Source organism: Equus asinus, chromosome 23 (assembly GCF_041296235.1).
Source record: "Equus asinus isolate D_3611 breed Donkey chromosome 23, EquAss-T2T_v2, whole genome shotgun sequence".
NCBI classification, from domain to species: Eukaryota; Metazoa; Chordata; class Mammalia; order Perissodactyla; family Equidae; genus Equus; species Equus asinus.
This window is the reverse complement of record NC_091812.1, coordinates 30,681,992-30,705,800: the sequence shown is the minus strand read 5'-3', so window position 1 is coordinate 30,705,800 and position 23,809 is coordinate 30,681,992. Positions and strand designations below refer to the sequence as shown.

Genomic DNA, 23,809 nt, shown 5'->3' with positions numbered 1-23,809 from the left:
TTAAGCCTAGTTGTATTTGATATGGTTTGATACATCTTTCTGTAAGATTACATTGGGAATTTACATTTTGGAATCACAAATTGTAATGTTCTATTTAGTTAAGATAGACAATTTTAAAAATAATGGAAAGTTTGCTTAAGACTAGCTTATTTTACTGTTGGCGAGTTACCATGGAAAAGAAAGATTGTTTTCCTCCTCCAAGTTATGAGTTTCTTAGAGCTGTGAGTTTCCTCCATGGAAATCGTGGTGGATGGTGGGTGCTGGTGGGGGGCCAGGCCGGAAGAACAGACGTGCCCCAGAGGTGGGTTTCAGGGTGCTGTTTCAAAATAGCAGGGCTTACACAATTTATTTTCTTCTTTTGTAAGGAAAAGTAAAAAGATTCAGACCTCATAGTGGTAATCATGCCCTTTGTAATTAACATTTTGAAATTAATGTTAAGTTTACTCATGCAGTGTAAACAAAGAGGATCCGCTTTTTAATCTTTTCATTTCAAGAGGGTGTGGCCACATTCTTTTTTCTGTAGTCTGTGTGTCATACACAGGATTTTCAAGTACTGGTTTGAAAACTTAAGGGGAAAGGAAATATTTCCTGGGTGGTATCAGATAAGTTATCCCTTTGGAATGCCAGTAGGGCCTTCTGAAAATTATTCTACTTAAGAGTATCTTGATCGTTGATTGAGATAATGGCCATAAAACTCCTTTGAAAAGCCCCAAGTGAATCTAAAGTAGCATTTTTACTGGTGTTGGAAATATGTACAATGGTAAGAGATTTTGAATCATAACCATATGTCTGGCTATTGCTCATTACAAATGTTCCTTCAAGAATTTTTCTCTTAGCCTATTTTGAATGTTAAATTAAAAGCCCTAATATCTAATTTTTAATACTAGTTAATTAAGAAAGGTGTACTTTTTTCTTGCCTTGTTTATGTCAAAAATTATGTATGGTTTTTGAAAACGTAATATTCCCCTCTGCCCGCAGAAATGCTTTTTTGGTAGCTGGAAGAGAAGGCATGTTGCAAAATGATTCAAATGTGGTAAAAAGCTGGTTTCTTAATTCTGAAACGGCCTCTTCTCCAGAAGTTGTTACTACCCTGGCCCCAGTCTCAACCACATCTGGCAGATAGTCTACATTTGACAGATGTTGACAAAAATAGTTAATAATAACATTAAGGAAACAGCTAATTTTTTGCTTATTAAATGTGTTTTCAATCGAAAGATCTGTAACGGTTGACTTCTGTATGTGATGATAGCTTGCTGAACTGGTTGTTCTTGACTCTCTCTAGGCTCATTAATTTATGGCTTATATTTAAAATCAGAGCTAAACCAGTAGAGCTATTAGTTTTCAGTTTTTGGAGTGAGTTTCTCTTTCTTTAAAATGGGATAGATTTTTATCAGAAAGATCGGAATAGATACAATTTATATAATACCTTCCTTCATTATGCTAATTGTCTCCACCTCCATCCACTTAAGGTGAAATTTAAGATTGGCAGTTCAGAGATGTGATGGATCTTAGACATTACTTATTCTAACGCTCATTTTTATAAATGAAGACCACCCCTGGAGAAGTTAAATGTTTTCTTGAGGTCATATAGTCAGTTAAAGAGAATCAAAATTGGGCTCAGAACTCTGATTTTCATTTTTATATCTCATTTTTATATCCTATAGTTGTGGGTAGAAAATACTTAGTAAATTAGTATAGATATGTTTCCTCCATAATTAGCACTGAAGTGCTATTTATTCATTCAATGATACTTAGCATGCTAAACACCAGGCCTTCTGACAGGGATTGGAGGTACAGGATGAATAGACTAGCATTGCCCTCAGAGCATGCTGCTGGGGAACATAGATAAGAGAAAGTGTTGATACAGAATGGTAGGGGCTAGTGTAGGGGTAAACGCAGGATGCTGTGGGAGACCACAGAGTCATCCACCCCAGTGTTGAGTCAAAGAAGGCTTTCTGGAGGATGTCATGAGGTCTATGCGGAAGCTTCAAAGGGAAGTAGACAGGGAGGAGGAAACAGCATGGTAGGCAAAGGGAACACCCTATCCAGAGGCCTAAGGGCAGAGCATTCACAAGACTATCTTTCATAAAGTGGTTCTTCACAAGTCACACTGTTGTACAGTCTAATTGCCTTTTCTCGCATAGGTAGGTGTGGGAGGGACTTGTGAAATACACATTCAAGGAAAAAACTGAGCATCAGCCAAAGCATTGAAAAATAAACTCCCTAGGGCTGGGGTGAAACCTGCCACAGTGCCCTTGGGTTAACCATTAATGAATTTGCTTCTGAAGTACGAGCATTAAAAATAACATTGATCTTGAGTCTACAATGCTTTGGAATCAGAAGGAATGGATTTATGTATGCCTTGATGCTTGCCACTAATCTCTAGAACTGCCAGAAGACTACACTCTGTTTTCCAAGATAGAAAATGTGGGATAAAGATGTTATCCTATGCAAGGATTAATTGCTGCTGCTATCATTGTAGAACTCTGATCGTTCTAGCTTGTCACCAGGAAGGCGTGATAAACCACAAAATTTGGCTTCCTCTGTTACAGCTTCTGGAAGTAGCCTTTCATGAGGCTGACAGAGACAAATTACAATCTAAAAAAAATTAGGCTTTTCTTTTGTAATAATTTCAAACCCTCAGAAAAGTTGCAAAAATATTGTAAGAATTACTACATACTTTTAACCCAGATCCCCCAATTGTCAGCATTTCACCACATTTGCTTTATATAGTTATTTTTTCTGTAATGTTTGAGAGAACACTGCAGGTATGATGTCCCTATGCCTCTAAATACTTCTGTGCGTTTATATTAAAAAAAAAAGAACACACCACAGTGCAGTTTTGAAAAATCAGGAAATTAACTTTGATACAATAGCTTTAGTGTTCTCAAATTGTCGAGTTTGTACAATTGCTAATGTACCATTTCTGGAATACCTGGACCTTACAGCTTAGTAAACATGGATTCCTCTCTAACATCTTGGACATAATTTTTATGCATATTTACCTTCTTTAATTTCTTGCTGCATAAGATGAAGAGAGCTCTCTTATGACATAAATATACAAAAAATGCTAATCCCTGGAAAAGCTACACATTCATCCACAGATAACCTGAGATTGGTAGGCAGTGCATGTTCACAAAAAGATCATTTATTAGAAGAACTGTGGAATATTACTAATTTCCATATAGGTCAGCCTATGTATAAATGGCCAGTTTCATCTTCAAATTAGACGATGTTAAGGACCGTGCAAAACTTGGTTTTGGAGCTCTTTGGTAGCCAGATTAAATATATATTGAGCAAAGGTGAGTTAATAAAATAAAGTCTTAAATACCTAGCGCATGCTCTAAACATTGCAACTGAAAAGAAAGACAGAAAAAAAAAGACCTTTTGTGAGCTCAAATTATTTAAACTATTTTTATTGACTGTACAATTCTATTTTCTAGACCAAATTATTCTGTAAATAGTAATAATATCTGACATTTGTAAAATGGTTGGCAGTCTATAAAACATTTGCATGCATTATTTATTTACAGTTAAGCAAGAGATCCTTCAAATTATTGAATGGGTTTTATCAAGTACAAAGTGCTGGTTTTCATGCGGAGGATAGATACTGAACAGACAGAATGGCTTAGCACTACAATTTGGCCAAAAATATTTTTGCTGTGGTATTTGTAAGGTGTGTTGCAACTCTTGAGTTTCTGTTAATACATGCAGCTGACTCTGAGCACTTAACTACCAGTACATGATAAAATCTATTTCTTCTAAAGCAGTTCCTTATATCCTGTCACAATCCTTGTATCTTTAAGATTTACTAAGAGTTGGTAGATATAATTTGGCTGAACTGAGATTCCATTTTCCTCTAATTGCTTTCTGGAGGCAGGTTCTATTCAACCCCTTTTCTTTTCCAGGCCATGCTTTCAGGCAAATTACTTCAGACTAAAATCTAGAACTCAGAGGCTATGTTACAAAGCTGTCTCTTCTGTGGACACTGTTGTGTCAAATAAATTATTCAACCCCTTTACTTTTGTTATTTTGTGTTATGTAATTAATAGAGTGACATCATTTTCCCAGGCTTTCTCAAGTTTATTTTTTTAAATAAATTGGTGCATTTTATAGGCACTTTTTAAAAGTGAAAAAAATGAGTGAAATACAGTAAAGTTTTCATAAAATTTACTTTGAAGTTATAAGACTCATTTTTAAACTTACACTTGACAATAGCCTTGAACTCTTATTTGATCTCCTTTGAAGTTTTTATTTTCTAATTAAAAAGAGTGAAATATTGGAACACATATTTCTATGACTGATGGAAAAGTACTTTGCTAGGTGACTGATCATATCACTTATTTTGAGGATTCTACTTCATGAAGGGCATGGATGAGATGATAAAATGGAAAGTTCAAATCTCTGATAGCTCGCCAGAAATTGCTGGAAGTTTTGTATGTGCCAATTAATCAATAGGAAATGAAACTCCACATGCCAACAGAAACTGCACCAGATTATGACTGTAATGGAAACGAAAATCTTGCCCAAAATTGCACATCATGACTTTACCTTAGGAAACAATTTCAGATTTACCAATTGATGGGAGAAGAGATTGACTGCACAATATATTGGTTCTTCTCACAGATGACAGAATAGTAATTTGAACAATCCCCATGATAATTAAGTGGAGATATTTTCTGATTTGGGTATTATTTCCCTCATGTATTTAATCTCATTGACTTGGAATTGCAGTTCATTTCAGCAAGTGTGGGGTGAAGTACTTTGTCTGAACATGTTGTTAAGAAATCAGGTTATAGGCTTTACTCCCATGAGTCATTTAGCTTCATATCAAAAATTTAAAACTTTGGGTGCTTTCGTTCCCATCTCCCTCACATGTATTCATGAGCGTAGTCTCCAGGGGGATCAAAAAAGGGTACGGAGGGTTAGATCAGACTAGACCCTGAGCATGGTCTCCTAAAAACACAGCCGGGACAAAAAGGATCATTGATGGTTTCTTTTGTGGATAGAACAGTGAACACATTAATTTTTTTTAACATACTTCAGGTTTTAAAAATATGCATAGTTTATTGCATAAAAATATTGCTAAACCGTGATAGAAATTCAAGAAATTTTCTTTCAGATAAGAGTTTACCAAAAGAGGGCATACATGTTGCAATTGCACCTGGATGCTTCCTGTTAGAGCAAAGAACCTCATATAAAGTAATCCCTTTCTGGGTTTTTTGTGTTGAGTGGAAAAACAGGTAGGACTAGTATTTAGACAGCTCAAATAGGCAGAAATGTGAGGAGAGCAATTACTGCAGATGCTGAAATAATTGTATACCAAGGAATGGAAAAGGAAATAATTATTTGGTGGAGAAATATCATCTGAATATCTTTTTATAAAGTTTTGAGTCTGAATCCACTCCTACAGATTGTCACAGATTATTTTCCTTATAAGTGTAAACATTATGCTCTTTCTCTAGCCTTTTCTTTTGTTCAGACTCTCATTAATCCTGCATAGATTCTCTAATGGCCTACTAAACGGTCTCTGTCTTCCATCTCGCCCATCTCTTAGCCATTCTCTATGGTACGGGATGAACAGTCTTTCTGAAATGCAAGTGGAATCATGCCGCTTTCTTTTAAAAAATCCATTAATATTTTCCCAAAGCTTTGTGGATGTGTTTAAACTTCTTTGTTCTGGCTTCTGTCAACATTTCTTGCTCCAGTAAACTTCTTTCAACTTCCCCAATATAACAAGCGTCTCTCAGTTTTGTTGTCTTTAAATTCTCTCCCAGGTTAATCCGAGTCTTCAAGAGAGGATCAGAGCAGCCAGCACCTCCTCTGATAGATTTCCCTAACTTTTGTGTTTTCCTTCTGAGAGCACACACTAGCTTTAAGTTCTTTGAGGCAAAGGACGATATTTCAGTGTTTTTGTACCCTCAGTGCTTGACATATAGGGGGTGGTCTGTAAACGTAGAACAATGAAGTGAATCATCAGCTCCTCCCTTCAGCCTACATGCTTACTTGTAGAAATTTTCTGATCCCTAAACGTTAGGACTGAATATGCCAAGAAAGAGCCAACTTTCCAAGTGGAGGCTAGGGGCTTCTGTTCAAGGGTAAGACGTTCCTTTTAAAAAACTTACATCTAGGATTTTATTATGCTTCTAAGAGTAATCCTGGAAAGTAAGGTCAAGATTACTCTAAGTCTTGTGTATATGAGAGGGTGGAGTGGTGTATATGTGTGGTGGGTTTGTGTTTTGTAAAAGCATCTGCCTGTTTTATTTCCAGATACTTCTTTAAAAATGTCAATGGTATCAGCATTCCTCAAGCAGGCCTGGTTTATTGAAAATGAAGAGCAGGAATACATTGTAAGTCAAGTGACAATAAAATAACTTAGTTAAATATTAAAATAGAAACCAATATGAGTGAATAGGCATTAATTTGTTTCTCTCTCTTCCACAGAAAGCTGTGAAAGGATCCAAAGGTGGTCCTGGGTCAGCATTGAGCCCCTATCCCAGCTTCAATCTGTCCTCAGATGTTGATGCCTTGCATGAAGCGATCGCAGTGAAAGGTAATTAATTATGTCTTCCCAAAACAGTCTCTTCCTGGACATTTCTGAATGGCTGTTTGAATGGCCATTGGAAAACAGATATGTGCAATGCAAGGAGTCTGTTTTGTTTTGAAGATAAAAAGATTTACTTGTCAAATGAAGATTTATTTCCTTTCTCAGCACTCAGGAAATTTTGGTCAAATCAGTAGAATCTCTAGTGTTACAACAGATATCCCTACCAGCTCATTTCTAGCAGAAACTCGACGGTGAAATCAACACTTCTGCTCATAGGCTTTGAACTAGGATCAAACACTGCAAGACTGAGGACCAGGGAAAATTTCCTCTTCCGTTCTCATTTGAATTAATGGAATGTCATCTGAAGTGCTTCCCTTTGACAGATAACCTCACATCTCTAACCTAGGCTGATATAATTTATCTTTCTTAGTTTGCTAAGAATTTCATTTGGAGCATCTTGATAATGAATCATCCTATGTCAGTTATTGAGGATGAAGAGAATTGATTTTAAAAGCCTAGTGGTCCTTTACTTCCAGGTGTGGATGAAGCAACCATCATTGAGATTCTAACGAAGAGAAACAATGCGCAGCGTCAACAGATCAAAGCATCATATCTCCAGGAAAAAGGAAAGGTAGGTTGGAGTGGTAAATTTAGATATTTAATTTCAGTTACATTTATGTTTAAAAGTAGGTTTTGAAGCAGTTACCTAGGTCTTTGAATCTCTTAACTGCTGTTTCCTATTACAACTAAGACTGGGATTACAGTATTTATTCACTTGGTTGCAATTTAATAAATTCTAGCAAATTTACTGGTTTCATATATTGGTCATCTTGGGTCTTTGCAGATGTTGTGTTCTGTACTGGAGACAAATCTTTAATTTGAACATAAACATTAAGATTACTAGTGGCAGTAAGGAATATGTTCTGATTAAAATGTGTCTTCTGCTAAAGTTTAAGCTGAACTGTTTAAAGTCTAAATGTAAAGTTTATACATATAGTTCTAACTTTAAAAGTAAACTTTATATTTTTCATACCAAATACAGGTAGTTTTTTTAAGGAGCACAAGTAAAAAACTATATAATGTCCCTATCTGATTATTGTGCTTATTTGAGTGGTGCAAACATCAAAGATTGGAAAATATATTAATACATGATTTTAAAAGTATTCTTACTACGCATACTGTTAATGCACTGTCCCTTATCTTTTGAGCTTTGTGATGTCTTCCCTGTGTAAAAGAGTGAGAACCCTGTCCTTTAAGAAGTTATCAATAAATGCAGTAAAATTTCATTCGAATTACTCTAGATCTAAAAGATAAAGATAAAATTCTAAATATTCACTACTCTTTTGTATTTAAAGGGAAGGAGATGTTTGTTTTAGCAATTAGTAGTAAGAGTACCCACAGGTCAGGTCACACCACATTGCTGTATCACTTTGCGTGTTACTAATTAGAAGTCCTGATTCTAATCTCTGATTTCTAATCTCTTCAGCCCCTGGATGAAGCTCTGAAGAAAGCCCTTACAGGTCACCTGGAGGATGTTGCTTTGGCTCTATTAAAAACTCCAGCCTGGTTTGATGCTGATGAACTCCATGCTGCCATGAAGGTAGATCACCTGATTTAAGCTGTTGATAAATAAAAATTCAACCAAGCAAATTTAAAGATCTAATTAGCTTTATTCAACAATCCATGAATCAGGCAGCATCTCATCTAGTAAATAGAAAAGTGCCCCAGGGAGTTGTACAAAATGGAAGGTATTTATAGGCAGAAACTGGGAGGGACAAAAAAGTTATTAATAAGAGAGAAGAAAGCATTGTCTCAGACAAGGTCCCCTTTCTTTGTGGGGAGGGTGGCAGGGGTTTTATGAGGCAGATTACCTCACTAGCATAGATCAGGAATTTCCAGGCTGATCAGTTTAAGGTCAGATTCCTGGAAGAGGTTGAAACTGCAATTAAGTCTTGGTTTGCTGTCTGGGGGCAAGTGACTCCACCCTGGGCCTGTTGCTTTTTTTTCTTTTTCTTTTTAACAAAACAAACTTCCTTCCTCAAGAGAATGTATAGGTCAAGTCCACATACGCCTCCTATTGTATCCTCAACATCTAGTACAGGGCCTGTCAATCAATGGAAATAAAGTGAATAAATTAATTAATAGATAAATGAACGAACAAATCTTGGCATTAACAACTGTGTTATTTCCACTCTCCCAATGGTGTCACTGAAGGACTTCTAAACTTACTTTTAAACTTACTTTTTAAACTTTTGTCCAAAATACTAGCTTTAAATACATTTTGTTTTTAAAGCAATATAATAGATAGAGCTTATTGTAATTGTTAAATATTGTAGATATTTACCAAATACTGTGGGAAATCAAATTTTGGCACACAAAAAACTAGTTGGTGCTCTTGAATGAAGATTTTCGTACATTTTTTCTTTTCATCTTTTTCAATTCAGGGCCTTGGAACTGATGAAGACACTCTGATTGAAATTTTGACATCAAGAACTAACAAAGAAATTAGGGAAATTAACAGAGTCTATAGAGAAGGTAAGTTTTCATGTCCAACAGTCCAAGGGCCTTAGCTGGAAAGGAAATCTGATATACTTTTCTTAAAATTGAATGTGGATGTTAATTATGGAGGCTTTGGAAACTCTCTATATTAAAATGTATCTTCATTGTTGGGTACGTGTCTACCACACGCACACACCGTTCCTAGACAGCATTCCAGCTGCCGGGTGCTGATCAGGGAGATGATGTCCCAGCCCTCATCAAGTTTGTACTTAAAAGAAAATGTCCCTCCAGGACAAATGACCACACAGTATCATAATGGAAAAGTCAACTGAAAGCATCAAATTTAAAGAATTTTCTAAAAACATTTCATATTATTCTGATATTTATTTCATAGAAATGTCCTGTTGTCTTTTATTTTTAAAAGATAACAAAAGAATAAAAATCTCCAAACAAAATATTCTCCATTTGTCCTTGAAAAGGTAAAGAACTAGGTGCTTATAATCCTCTGCTGGAAACTACGTTTACCATTATGAACATAAATGGCGACTTATTCTTTATCTCTAATTAGGTCGTGGGGATGATAGACCAGCCATGGCTCACTTTATCTACTCAGTGAAACATCTCCTTTAAATGATATGATCAACACTGTAGAGAGAGATGCAACTGGGTCCTGGGCAGTACTGGGTCTTTTGCTATTTTTCTTTTCTAATTTCTTGAGCCCCCAGCTTTACTGGTTTATGATGATGTGACCTCATAAAGGATCTTTCTGCTTCATTTTCATACCAAGCACAGAGAACGCAACATCCCTTGCATATTGTTTTCAGAGCAATTTCAAAGAAATCAGAATAAGGAAGCTTCTAACCTCATTTTCTGCAATTCTTATCTCAGTATGAATATTTATCTTAGATCCATTTATCAGTGATAATAATCAAGAATGGCATTATTATTAGTTTTTTGTTTGATAAGACAGCTGGGTTAAAGTCCTATTTCTCTATTACATCCAAGATATAGTCCAATGATAGCTTATTAAATTGCCCTGTCTTCTAGTCAAATATAAATTCAATTAATTTTTTTCTAATTGAGCATTATTTTGCACAGTTAAGGAAGGGTGTTTAGATAAAGAAAAGTTTTAAATCTATATCTATATGTACGTACACATATATGCACATAATTAAACTATACTATATACAATATATTTATAGTTTTTAAAGTAAATCATCCATGTTCAAGCAAGTGCCTCTGGTTTATTTTCTTAAATGTCTTCTATTCATCTCCTGCTTAAATTCTGACGTAGAATTAATTATTTAATAATGTTAGATTAGAAAGGATGAATTATGTTTGGATAGGCTCAAATTAATCAATATGAGTATACTCCCTGTGGACTCAGGAGCAGCCCACGTTGCATTTCATACCAATGAAATATGTATTTTCTCTAATGGGATACTGACAAATGTTTTTTAAAACTCTTAGAGTGTTTCTCATGTGCAGCCATCTTTTGTGGTGACATGAAGGGATCAGTGGTGGTGGCTCTTTGATCACGAAGTTCATTGAAATGAAATAGATGGGTATTCTACTAAGATGCTTCTTGAGATATATATCTATATACATGTGAAATTCTGGATCTTGTGGGCAGAAAACGAACACAAATCACCACAACAGGGATTCAGATTCTCTTTCTAAATCCTTGATATATCCTACTTTATAGACAGGAGGCTTTGACTAAAGGGAAGGCTGGGTCCCTTTGACAAAATTCCTCATAACTTGGTCACAAGAATATACAATTAAACATTCCCCAAAAGTCCCCAAGGGAGACCTGTGGCCACATACCCATCAACTCTCCTTCAAACTGGGTTTACAGTGTATGGTGGCATCATTGGAAATTATGGCTGCTACAATTACAGTCTCACTTAGGGGTGGTTCTGAAACGTGTGGTGAAAAAAATCTTCCCAGTGGGTAGAGTTTAAGGAGGTATATTTAGTTCACTTTGTGAAGAACTGACATGTACTTGAGTTTCGATTTATACTGATTTATGTCCAGTAGCTCAGTGAGTTGACAGGTAGTAGGCGGCTAAACAAGACTAAGACTGGAAAATTGGTGACAAAAAGGTCTAGAAGAGACATGTGTGGATGGAATTCTAAGAACAGGTATTGAATGGGGTTTATAAATGCTTAACGGAGGATAGGATATCAGAGGGAAGAGAACAAGTGAGGTGTTGGGTATTTATTCCTTTGGCTCTCCGTGCTGAGCCATGTAATGGGCATTCACAATGTTTCTCTTCCTAAGACCACAGCTCTCATAAGGGTGGCCTCTTGTGCTAAGTTCTGATAATGTTACCTACTCTCACTGCAGCCCTGGGGGTGATAATAACTCTCTACCAACACTAGTTACAGGATGCTTCACTAACCCTACCCACATTTTTAGAGCCCTATTTATTAGACTCTCCTCAAGTGTCCCATGGTTTCTTGACAACTGACACCTGTTTCTTGAGGGGACCCTGACTAATAGGCCCCACAACAACCCTGATCATAAACTCCATGGGGGTAGGGAATTTACTCTCTTTTCTTTGATGTTGCTATCCCAGCACCTAGAATGATGTCGATTGTACAGTCAGTTTTCAATAAATGTTTGTTAAATGACATATGTTGTGACCACTTTCTCTCCTTCGTGATCTTTATGTGAAAGTCTATTATGATTGATTTAATATAGTTTAACCAGCATTCTTGTGCTTTTATCTGTAATTTGCTAAAGAATGACAAAGAATTATAAACGTCAGCAAAAAGCAAGCAAACTTGTCGTTGTGTGCATGGAAATCCAAGCTATTTAACACAAAAATTTAGGAAACAATAAGAGAATTCAGCAAGAAGCAATGTTAATTTATAAAACCCAACAGATTTCCTATAAACATCCACCCCTGGAGCACCTGTGCAGACCCTCAGTAGAATCTGCACACTGGGCCCCAGGCGCGCCAGGATGGGGCTCAGGGGTTGGTGGGTCCGGCGGCTGTAAAGGAACAGGGTGGAGGTCCCAGGGTGAGAAATTGTAAAATTATAATTTTACAGCTATATAATTTGACTACTTCAGTCGTCATGTCTTTTTCTTTTTACAAAATCAATTTTCCTACATAACTCCAAATTTTTTTCACACCATCTAAGTAATATTTTAATATTTTCCATATCCAATCCGTATTCAAATTTCCCCAATTACCTCCAAATGACTTATGAAAAAAAATGCTATTTTAATCGGGAGCCAATAGCGGACTACCCTTTGCATTTGACCGCAGAGTTCAGGCTTGACCCTTAACCTCTTCGGGCTTGGAGGACCCTGGGCAGGAGAGATTTAAGAACACCGTCCTCCCGCTTTCGCGGAAAGGCCAAGAGAGACTTGAAGTGTAGACGCGGAGGCCTATGGGAAATGTAGTTTTAAATAGGTGAGGTTCACCGCCCGGACTCTGGGAAGGGGCCGCCACGCTCCTTCTGCGCATGTGCAGCCGTAGCCTCCTCGTTCGTCTTCTCAGGACTCCAGAGAACCGTTGGGGAACTTTGGGGTGTGCTCGGAAAAGGCAGGGTGCGCACCTAGGGCGAGGGACTAGCTGGGAAGGGTGTGCCTGTGCTTGGGGATGGGAGCAGGAAGTGTCTGGGACCTCGTCGCCCCCCGCGGCGGTGTATAAACCCGGGCGGGCCGTCAGAGCGGGTAAGGCCGATGGGGGAGACCCCGGCCCTCGGGCTCCCGGGGCGCAGGTGTTCGGGGCGGTCCGGGGTGCCCGAGGATCGTGTGACCGGCCCGCCTGCAGCCCGACCGGAGAGAAGCCCGTGTCGGCGGCGGTGGGTGCGGGAGGGAGGAGTGCGTTTATCAGGCGGACGGTGACCACGGGTCTGCGGTGGAGCCCGAGCTCTGGAGCACTACAGGCCCGGTCAGTGCCAGCTCTGTCACCTGTAAGCAGGGGCGACAGAAGGAACCTGGGCGAGAGTCAGGGTTCTCCTCTATAAATATTAATAATGATTGTTTCACGGCGACGTTTGGAAACATAGATCACTATTTTAGACAAGTGCCAGGTAGGAAGCCTTAAGTAAGTGACAACTGCTGTTATAGTTAGAGGACGCTCTGTTTGTTTACTGGATAGTTTAATGTACCCTGACAACCACTTCACCAGAAACCGAGGCTCGGGTCGGTGGCCCGATGTGCTCGAGTCAGGAGCTCCCAGCCAGGGAATTTGGATTCGAGGGCAGGTGTGCTTCGCTTCAGTCTCAGGCTTTGTCTGATGTCACACCTGCCTAAGGCTGGCGTTACAGCCTTCACAGCACTTAGGAACATGGCCTGTCCCTGCGTCCCCAGGGATGTAAAGGAAAGGATGTGGATGGAATCCCACCGTGTGTCACATGTATCCTGGGATTTCTAGTGTCTCTTCAGGTCCCTTGGGTCAGACAGAGGCGCCTGGCCCTCTCTGCATTGTCAGGCTTTCTGTCCTTGAAGTCTAATGTTATAATGAATTCCAAGAGTCAGGCTTTTTGCCCCTAAAATGAATTTATTTCTCAGATCCATGTCCCAGTTGCCTTGAAACAAACCAGCCCTTGTGAGGCGGGAAGCAGGGGGCCTCTGTGAAGGAGTCTTACCTGGAAGAGAGCGCCCCTCTGACCTTAGACCTCTCTCCAGAGCTTCAGAGCAGAGACAAGAGCCCAGAAAGGAGCAGATGCTAGATTTGCAAGATCAGAAGCAGGCCTTGATCCTCCTGCCCAGGATGAACCAGACTTGATGATGATGCCACCTTCAGGAGCCACCACACTGTGTGACAGTGGGGCATTTGGGCCGTCCCTGGGAAGAACAGGCGAGCTGGGGTGGCCCAGGGGCAGGCTGCTCAGGAAAGGCTGCTTTGTTGGAGAGCCGTGAGGGCAAGGTCTGGGGGTAAGGGACAACCAGGCAGAGGGAGGAAGTTCTGTCTCCAGTCCCCTTAAATGGCCCCGCTATTTACAGATGCGCTGCTGTCACACATGTCCACCACCACGTGACATCAGTGACGTTATCCTGACGTCACAGGATCCAAGAATGATGATCTGTGAAGAGTTTTCCAAGGTCACCTACTTCTAACTCTTTTGAAAGATTTAAAGACATTGGGCCTGAAAACTTCAGTGACTTGTCCAGGGAAACGCAGTTTGTGACAGTTCACTCTCTCACAGGTAAGTTACCAAAGCATCTATCAAAAGGGCCTTTTGAGAAATACTTCCCAGCTGAAATGAACAATTAAAAATTCCTGCGTTAAATCACCCCATCTCTTTTACTAGGCTTTCCGTGGATTGTGTAGACCAGGGGTTAAATAATATTACTGAGAAAAATAGATAAACGATGCATACTGAGTATTTTTCTGCTAAGTTAACTTTAATGAAGGAATAGTGTCTTTTCGTTTGGCGTACTTTAATTCAACTAATCTTCTGTTGTTTTGATTTCTTTCTGTTATTCAGAAGGACGCATGCGTTATTGTTAAATCAGTCGAGTAAAGTTTATGTTCACTCAGTAAAAAACTGCAGATTTCAGCTCCATGGTCATTTCAGAATCACACAAAGACAGGTGTTGCTGCCTGTCCATGATCCTTCTTGTGCCTTTTCAAGGCCCAGAGGGCCCTGTGCCTCTGGGGAGGATGATCCCCAACTGGGGTGCTGAGATTTGAGGAGGTGAATCTAAGAGCTGTAAGACAGCTAAATCTCAGGACCCCTGTCTTCTTTCTGTCCCCTCAGCTGAACCACAGCCCTCTGTACTCGCCCAGGAGCCACAGAAAGTGAACATCCCTCAGGTGAGCTCTTTATTCATTCCCCACTTTATATTGTAATGGATTTATAAGATTTAGCAGGATCCATGCATTAAAGGAAAAGGAGAAGTAGGAATAGTAGAAATCAAGTCAGTGTTGAGGAAATGTTTTTCCTATTAATTGTGATGTTGGCTGTTAGCTCTGAGTGGGTAACCTTGTCAGGGTAAGTAGTTTCCCACTAAGCTACCTGTTTCAATCTCTTTACTTGTGATCGGCCTATTCAGATTCTCTGTTTATTCTTGATTCAGTTTTGGGAAGTTGTATGAGTCTTAGAATTTATCTGTTTCTTCTAGATTGTCCAGTTTGTTGCTATATAGTTTTTCATAGTATTCTCTTATAATCCTTTATATTTCTGTGGTATCTGTTGTAATTTCTCCTCTTTCATTTCTAATTTTATTTATTTGAGCCTTCTCTCTTTTTTTTCTTAGAGGGTCAGGCTAAGGGTTTGTCAATTTTGCATATCTTCTCAAAGAACCAGTTCTTTGTTTCACTGATCTTTTCTACTGTTTTTTTTTTTTTTTTGGTTTCAATTTCATTTATTTCTGCTCTGATTTTTATTATTTCCCTCCTTCAGCTGACTTTGGGCTTTGTTGGTTCTTCATTTTCTAACTGTATTTTAAGATTGCTTATTTGAGATCTTTCTTGTTTTTTAAGCTGGGCCTGTATTGCTATGAATTTCCCTCATAGGACCACTTTTTCTGCATCCCATATGAGTTGGTGTGGTGTATTTTCATTTTCATTTGTCTCCAGATATTTTTTGATTTCTCTTTTAATTTCTTCAATGGTCCATTGGTTGTTCAGTAGCATGTTGTGTAGTCTCCACATATTTGTCACTTTCCCAGCTTTTTTCCTGTAGCTGATTTCTAGTCTCATAGCATTTTGGTCAGAAAAGATGCTTGATGTGATTTCAATCTTCTTAAATTTATTGAGGCCTGTCTTGTTTCAAAACATATGGTCTGTCCTTAGAATGCTCCATGTGCACTTGAGAAGAATGTGTATTCTGCTGTTTTTGGATAGAATGTTCCATATATATCTGTTAAGTCCATCTCGTCTAGTTTTTCACTTAATTCCACTATTTCCTTGTTAACTTTCTGTCTGGATGATCTATCCATCGATGTAAGTAGAGTGTTGGGGCCCCCTACTATTATTATGTTGTTGTTAATATCTCTTTTTAGGTCTGTTAATAGTTGCTTTATGTACTTTGGTACTCCTTTGTTGGGTACACGTATATTTATAAGTGTTATGTTTTCTTGTTGGAGCATCCCTTTTATCATTATATACTGCCCCTCTTTGTCTCTCATTGCCTTTTTTATCTTGAAGTCTACTGTGTCTTATATGAGTATTGCGATAACTGCTTTCTTTTGTTTGCCATTAGCTTAGAGTATCATCTTCCGTCCCTTCACTCTGAGCCTGTGTTTGTCTTTAGAGCTAAGAGTGTTTCCTGGAGGCAGCATATTGATGAGTCTTGTTTTTCAGTCCATCCCACCACTCTGTCTTTTGATTGGAGAATTCAATCCATTTACATTTAGAGTGATTATTTATATATAAGGGCTTAATGCTGCCATTTTATCACGTTGTTTTCCAGTTCTGTATTTCCCTTGTTTCTCGTCTTGTGTATTTTGGACTGCCAGTTCAGTTTGGTAGTTCTCTATGATGGTTTTCTCAGTTTTCTCTTTTTTGTGTGTGAGGGAGACTGGCCCCGAGCTAACATCTCTAAGCAATCTTCCTCTCTTTTAGCTTGAGGAAGATTGTTGCTGAGCTAACATCTGTGGCAATCTTCCTCTGTTTTTTGTATGTGGGATGCCAGCACAGCAGGGCTTGATGAGAGATGCATAGGTCTGTGCCTGGGACCTGAAGCTGCAAACCCTGGGTGGCTGAAGCAGAGCATGCGAACTTAACCATTATGCCACTGGGACAGCCCCTCAGTTTTCTTTTTTTTGTATCATTTGTGTCTCTGTTCTGATTATTTGTTTAGTGGTTACCATCAGGTTTGTATAAAAAATCTCGTAGATGAGATATACCATTTTCTGATAGCCTCTTATTTCCTTGGTCTAAGCCAGTTCCATCCCTTTCCTCTTCCTCTGATTTGTTGGTCATAACATATTCTGTTTTGTGTTGTGATTTTGTGGTTAAAATCACAAGATTATAGTTATTTTTGATGCTTTCCTTCCCTTTATCTTTAATGTCATAATTAAGTTTTTGCTAACCTGTTCTGGTAGAGAGCTGCAATTTTCTGACTTTGGCTGCCTGTTTATCTCCTTGCTCAAGGCTTTGTGAACTCTTTTTTTTCTTTTTCAGGTATGAAGGTCTTTTTGAGCATTTCCTGTTTGGGGTGTCTTGTGGCAATGAACTACCTCAGCTTTCGTTTATGTGGGAAAGTTTTTATTTCTCCACCATATGTGTAGGATATTTTTCCCTGGATAGAGTAGTCTTGGCTCAAGGTTTTTGTCTTTCAGAATTTTGAATATCTCATTCTACCTTCTCATAGCCTGTAAACATTCTGCTGAGAAATCTCCTGAAAGTTTGATATGGCCTTTGTAAGTTATTTTCTTCTGCCTTGCTGCCTTTAAAAATATTTCTTCTTTGTCAGTGACTTTTGCCAGTTTTACTACTCTATGCCTTGGAGTAGGTCTTTTTACATTGATGTAATCAGAAGTTCTGTTAGCGTCTTTTACTTGTAATTCCAGCTCCTGTCCCAGGTTTGAACAGACTTTCTGCTCCTTTCTCCCTCCCTTCTCCCTCTATAATACCCATAGTTTTTATGTTGCATTTCCTAATTGAATCAGATATTTCTCAGAGAATTTCTTCGTTTCTTTTTAGTCTTAATTCTCTCTCCTCCTCCATCTGAAGCCTTTCTATATTTTGGTCCTCCAGATTGCTAATTCCGTCTTCCATAATGTCAGCTCTGTAATTCAGGGTATCCAGATTTTTCTTTCTCTCATTGTGTTTTTCATCTCCAACATTTCCGATTGGTTTCTCTTTATAGGGTCAATCTCTTTTGTGAAGTATTCCCTCTGTTTATAAATTTTATTCCTGATTTAATTGAACTATCTGAATTTTCTTGTAACTCGTTGAGTTTTTTAATGTTAGCTATTTTGAATTCTCTGTCATTTACATTGTAAATTTGTGTGCCTTCAGGATTGATTTCTAGGTGCTTTTCATTTTCCTTCTGGTCTGGACTATTAATATATTTCTTCATACTATTTGATGGGGTTGGTTTGTGCCTTCACATAGATAGTATCTGGTTGCAGATTCCACCTGCCACCACTGGAGGAGGTTCAGGAGCTGTGTATTCTGAGCCTGCTGTGATCCCTGGTGTCTGTGCTTGTCCTTTGGCATCTATGCTGACAGGACCCATCTGCGATTGCCTGCTTGTAGCTGCTGCTTTGCTAATGTATGCATGGGCACTCTAGAGGGGGTCCCTTGCTCTAGCTGACTGGCTGAGCTTGTGAGCCCAGCAGGGGGAGGGGCACTTCTTTTGCATATGCCATCCCGTGGGTGTCCTCTCTTTGCCCTCGCTGTCTGTCCTCCTGGCGTGCTGGCTTCATGAAGACAACCCCACAATAGCTTAGCCTCCTCTGTGGAGCTTTCCTATGGGATGTGAGGGAACTTGGAGAGCGAAGGCATTCCCACAGAGTCTCCCCCCAGGCCCCTCTTTTCTCAGAGCTGTGCATGGTCCTGTGCCCTAGGTCATTGCTGGGAGGGAGAGGAGATCCCCTTATTTCCTCCTTCTTCCTCCTGGGGGGTCCAGCACCTCCACCTTCAGACATATGGCTGCGTGGGTCTCTCAGATGTCTTTTGTGTTGTGTGCCTGTCCTCTGTTGGTTTATGAATGTCCTTTTCATTGTTTCTTAGGGAGGAGAGTCTAAGGGAAGAGCTCACTCTGCCGTGATGCTGATGTCATGCCTGGTCATTCTATTTTTAAGTTTTTGAGGAATGTCTGTACTGTTTTCCATAGTGGCTGCACCAATTTACATTCCCACCAGCAGTGTATGAGGGCTCCCTTTTTTCCACATCCTCTCCAACCCTTCTGTTTTCTTTATAAAGATTGGCACCTGAGCTAACATCCGTTGTCTATCTTTTTTTCCTTCTTGTTCTCCCAAAACCCTCCCAGTACATAGTTGTATATTCTAGTTGTATGTCCTTCTGGCTGTGCTGTGTGGGATGCCACCTCAGCATGGCTTGATGAGTGGTGCCGTGTCCAGGCCCAGGATCCAAACCAGCAAAACCCTGGGCCGCTGAAGTAGCACACATGAACTTAACCACTCGGCCATGGCACTGGCCCCTCTCCAACACTTCTTATTTCTTGTCTTTTTAATAATAGCCATTCTGATGGGCATGAGGTGATATCTCATTGTGGTTTTGATTTGTATTTCCCTAATAATTAGTGATGTTGAACATCTTTTCATGTGCCTGTTGGCCATCTGTATATCTTTGGGAAAATGTCTGTTCAAATCCTCTGCCCATTTCTTGACTAAGTTTGTTCTTTTGTTGTTGAGTTCTTTATATATTTTGGATGGCAACCCCTTATTGGATAAATGATTTGCAGATATCTTCTTCCAATTGCTAGGTTGTCTTTTCATTTTATTGATGTTTCCTTTGCCATACAGACACTTTTTAGTTTGATGTAGTCCCATTAGCTTATTTTTTCTTTTGTTTCCCTTTCCTGAGGAGACATATTCAAAAAGATACTGCTAAGAATGACAGCAAAGAGCTTACTGCCTACGTTTTCTTCTTTGGAGTTTTATGGTTTCAGGTCTTACATTCAAGTCTTTATTTTCTTTTTTTTTATTGAGTTATTGATAGGTTACAATCTTGTGAAATTTCAATTGTACATTAATGTTTGTCAGTCATGTTGTAGGTGCACCACTTCACCCTTTGTGCCCACCCCCTCAGAGATCACCCAGTCTCAGGATTGCTTTAGCAATTCGGGGTCTTTTGTTGCCCCATATGAATTTTAGGATTCTTTGTTCTAATTCTGTAAAGAATGTCATTGGGATTCTGATTCGGACGGCGTTGAATCTGTAGATTGCTTTAGGTAGAATGGACATTTTAACTATGTTTATTCTTCCAATCCATGTACATGGAATGTCTTTCCATCTCCTCATGTTGTCGTCCAATTCTCTCAGAAAGGCCTTGTAATTTTCATCATATAGGTCCTTCACTTCCTTAGTTAAATTTACCCCAAGGTATTTTATTCTTTTTGTTGCAATTGTGAATGGTATTGTATTCTTGAGTTCTTTTTCTGTTGGTTCATTACTGGAGTATAGAAATGCTACTGATTTATGCAAATTGATTTTATACCCTGCAACTTTGCTGTAGTTGTTGATTACTTCTAACAGTTTTCCAATGGATTCTTTGGGGTTTTCTATATATAAGATCATGTCGTCTGCAAACAGCGAGAGTTTCACTTCTTCCCTTCCTATTTGGATTCCTTTTATTCCTTTTTCTTGCCTGATTGCTCTGGCCAGGACCTCCAGTACTATGTTAAATAAGAGTGGTGATAGAGGGCATCCTTGTCTCGTTCCTGTTTTCAGGGGGATGGGGTTCAGTTTTTGCCCATTGAGTATGATGTTGGCTATGGGTTTGTCGTATATGGCCTTTATTATGTTGAGGTAGTTTCCTTCTATGCCCATTTTGTTCAGAGTTTTTATCATAAATGGCTGTTGGATCTTGTCAAATGCCTTCTCTGCATCTATTGAGATGCTCATGTGGTTTTTATTCCTCAGTTTGTTGATGTGGTGTATCACGTTGATTGATTTGCGGATGTTGAACCATCCCTGTGTCCCTGGTATGAATCCCACCTGATCCTGATGTATGATTCTTTTGATGAATTGCTGAATTCTGGTTGCCAAAATTTTTTTTTTTATTGAGTTATTGATAGGTTACAATCTTGCCAACAGAATGGATAACCTAGAGGAAATGGATAAATTCTTGGACTCCTACAATCTCCCGAAGCTCACTCAAGAAGAGGCAGACAATTTGAACAGACCAATCACAAGGAAAGAGATTGAAACAGTAATCAAAAACATCCCAAAGAATAAAACCCCAGGACCAGATGGCTTTCCTGGGGAATTCTACCAAACTTTCAGAGAGGATTTAATACCTATCCTTTTCAAGCTATTCCAAAAAATTAGGGAAGATGGAACACTTCCTAACACATTCTATGAGGCCAACATCACGCTGATAGCAAAACCTGACAAGGACACCACGAAAAAGGAGAACTACAGGCCAATATTACATTCAAGTCTTTAATCCATTTTGAGTTAATTTTTGTGTGCATGGTGTAAGATAATGGTCTACTTTCATTCTTTTGCGTGCGGCTGTCCGTTTTCCCAACAGTGTTTATTGAAGAGACTTTCCCTTCTCCATTGTATGTTCTTAGCTCCTTTGTTGAAAATTGGCTGTTCCTAAATGTATGGGTTTATTTCTTGCCTATCAATTCTGTTCCATTGATCTGTGTCTGCTTTTCTGCCAGTATCGTGCTGTTTTGATTAATACAGCTTTGTAGTATACTGTGAAATTAGGGAATGTGATGCCTCCAGCTTTGTTCTTTTTTCTCTAGAGTGCTGTGGCTCTTTGGGGACTTTTGTTGTTTCCAATAAATTTTAGAATTCTTCTTTCTATTTCTGTGAAAAATGTCATTGGGGTTTTGATAGGGATTACATTGAATCTGTAGATTGCTTTAGGTAATGTGGACTTTTTCACTATGTTAATTCTTCTAATCCATGAGCACAGAATATCCTTCTATTTCTTTATGTCTTCTTTAATTTCTTTCAACAATGTCTTCTAGTCTTCAGTGTATAGGTCTTTCACCTCATTGGTTAAATTTATTCCTACCCACTTAATTCTTTTTGTTGTGATTGTAAATAGGATTGTATTCTTGATTGTTTATTTCTGCTAGTTTGTTTTTAGTTTTTTGATGGATTCTTTAGCGTTTTCTCTATGTAAAATCTCATCATCCACAAGTAGTGACAGTTTTACTTCTTCCTTTCCAGTTTGAATATGTTTTATTTATTTTTCTTACTTGATTGCTCTGGCTAGGACTAAGAAGGGTGAGGGTGGGCATCCTTGTCTTGTTCCTGCTCTTAGAGGGATAGCTATCAGTTTACACCATTGAGTATAATGTTAGCTGTTGGTTTGACATATATGGCCTTTATTATGTTGAGGTACTTTCCTTCTATAATTATTTTATTGAGAGTTATTATCATAAATATGTGGTGAATCTTGTCAAATGCTTTCTCTGCATCTGTTGAGATGATCATGTGATTTTTCTTCTTCATTTTGTTAATGTAGTTTATAACATTGATAAAGAATACTGTTGTAATCCTTTGTATTTCTGTTATATTGCTTGTGATTTCTTCTCTTTCTGATTTTATTTATTTGAGGCTTCTCTCTTTTTTTCTTATTCTACCTAAAGGTTTGTCAATTTTGTTTATATTTTCAAAGAACTAGCTCTTAGTTTCGCTGATCTTTTCTATTTTCTTTTTACTCTCCATGTCATTTATTTCAGCTCTGATTTCTAGTAGTTCCTTTGTTCTCCTGACTTTGGGCACTTCGTTTTTCTTCTTTTCTGATTCTTTTGGATGTATTGTTAGATTGTTTATTTGAGATTTTTCCTGTTTCTCAAGGTAGGCCTGTGTTGCTAGGAACTTCCCTCTTAGTACTGCTTTTGCTGTATCCAATAGATTTTGGTACACTGTATTTTCCTTTTTATTTGTCTGCAGATATCTTTCCATTTCTCTTTTAATTTTGTTGTTGTTCCAATAGTTAATGAATAGCACGTTGTTTAGGCTCCACATATTTGTGACTTTTCCAGCTTTCTACTTGTGGTTGATTTCTAGTTTCATACCATTGTGGTTGGAAAAGATGCTTGATATCTTTTCAGTGTTCTTAAGTTTATTGGGAGTTGTTTTGTTTCCCAACAGTGTATCTTTGAGAATGTTTCATGTGTACTTGAGAGAAAATGTATATCCTGCTGCTTTTGGATTGCATATTATATATGTATCTATTCAGTTCATCTGGTCTTGTGTTTCATTTAAGGTCAACGTTTCTTTGTTGATTTTTCTCTCTAGAAGACCTATCCATTGATGTAACTGGGTTATTAAAGTTCCCTACTCTTATGGTGTTGCTGTCAGTTTCTACCTTTAGATCTGTTAATAGTTGTTTTATAGACTTTGGTGCTTCTACGTTAGGTGCATATATATTAGTAAGTGGTATGTCTTCTTGATGGATTATCCCCTTTATCATTATATAATGCCCATCTTTGTCTCTTGTCTTTTTTGGCTTGAAGTCTATTTTGTCTGATAGAATTATGGCTACACTCACTTTCTTTTGGTTGTCATTTGGTTGGAGTATCATCTTCCACCCCTTCACTCTGAGCCTATGTTTTTCTTTAGAGCTGAGATGGGTCTCCTGGAGGCAGCACATTTTTGGGTCTTTTTCTTAACCTGTCCAGCCTCTCTGCCTTTTCATTGGTGCATTCAATCCATTTACATTTAGGATGATTATTGATATATAGGGACTTACTATTGCCATTTTATCTTTTGTTTTATGGTTGCTCTATATTTCCTTTGTTTCTTTTTCCTTGTGTTTCTCACTACAATTTCAGCTTGACGGTGTTTGGTGATGTGTTTTTCAGTTTCCTCTTTTTTTATGTTTCGTGACTCTGCCTTAATTTTTGTTTTGTGGTTACCATGAGGTTTGTATAAAAGGTCTCACAGATGAGATAGTTCTTTTTCTGCTGATAGCATTTTTGCTTCATTTGACTAGGCAAGTTCTGTCCTTTTCTTCTTCCCTTGCTATTTTTGTTGTCAAAATTATTTCTTTCTGTATTGTGAATTTGTTACCAAATTGGAATGGTTATTGTCATTTTTAATGCATTCTTTCCCTTTAACCTTTGCATCATAATTGTTGACTAACATGTTCTGATACAGAGTTGCAGTTTTCTGATTTTATCTATTTAT

The 23,809-nt window shown here is 38.4% G+C and overlaps 1 protein-coding gene across 27 annotated transcripts in view; it reads left to right on the top strand.

Annotated features, from left to right (window-relative positions):
- LOC123284727 (annexin A1-like) overlaps positions 1 to 23,809 on the top strand; it is an 85,679-nt gene that overhangs the window by 299 nt on the left and 61,571 nt on the right. For 26 of the 27 annotated variants that reach the window (XM_070495861.1, XM_070495862.1, XM_070495855.1 and 23 more), the window contains exons 2-8: positions 6,271 to 6,350; positions 6,445 to 6,553; positions 7,084 to 7,178; positions 8,034 to 8,147; positions 8,992 to 9,082; positions 14,015 to 14,217; positions 14,773 to 14,828. In XM_070495861.1, coding sequence (XP_070351962.1) covers positions 6,285 to 6,350; positions 6,445 to 6,553; positions 7,084 to 7,178; positions 8,034 to 8,147; positions 8,992 to 9,082; positions 14,015 to 14,049 — 510 coding nt within the window. In that variant the 5' untranslated portion in view covers positions 6,271 to 6,284 and the 3' untranslated portion in view covers positions 14,050 to 14,217; positions 14,773 to 14,828. Of the gene's footprint in view, positions 1 to 6,270; positions 6,351 to 6,444; positions 6,554 to 7,083; positions 7,179 to 8,033; positions 8,148 to 8,991; positions 9,083 to 9,614; positions 10,821 to 14,014; positions 14,218 to 14,772; positions 14,829 to 23,809 lie in introns of those variants that run through there. The other variant, XM_044767637.2, reaches the window with a different exon arrangement.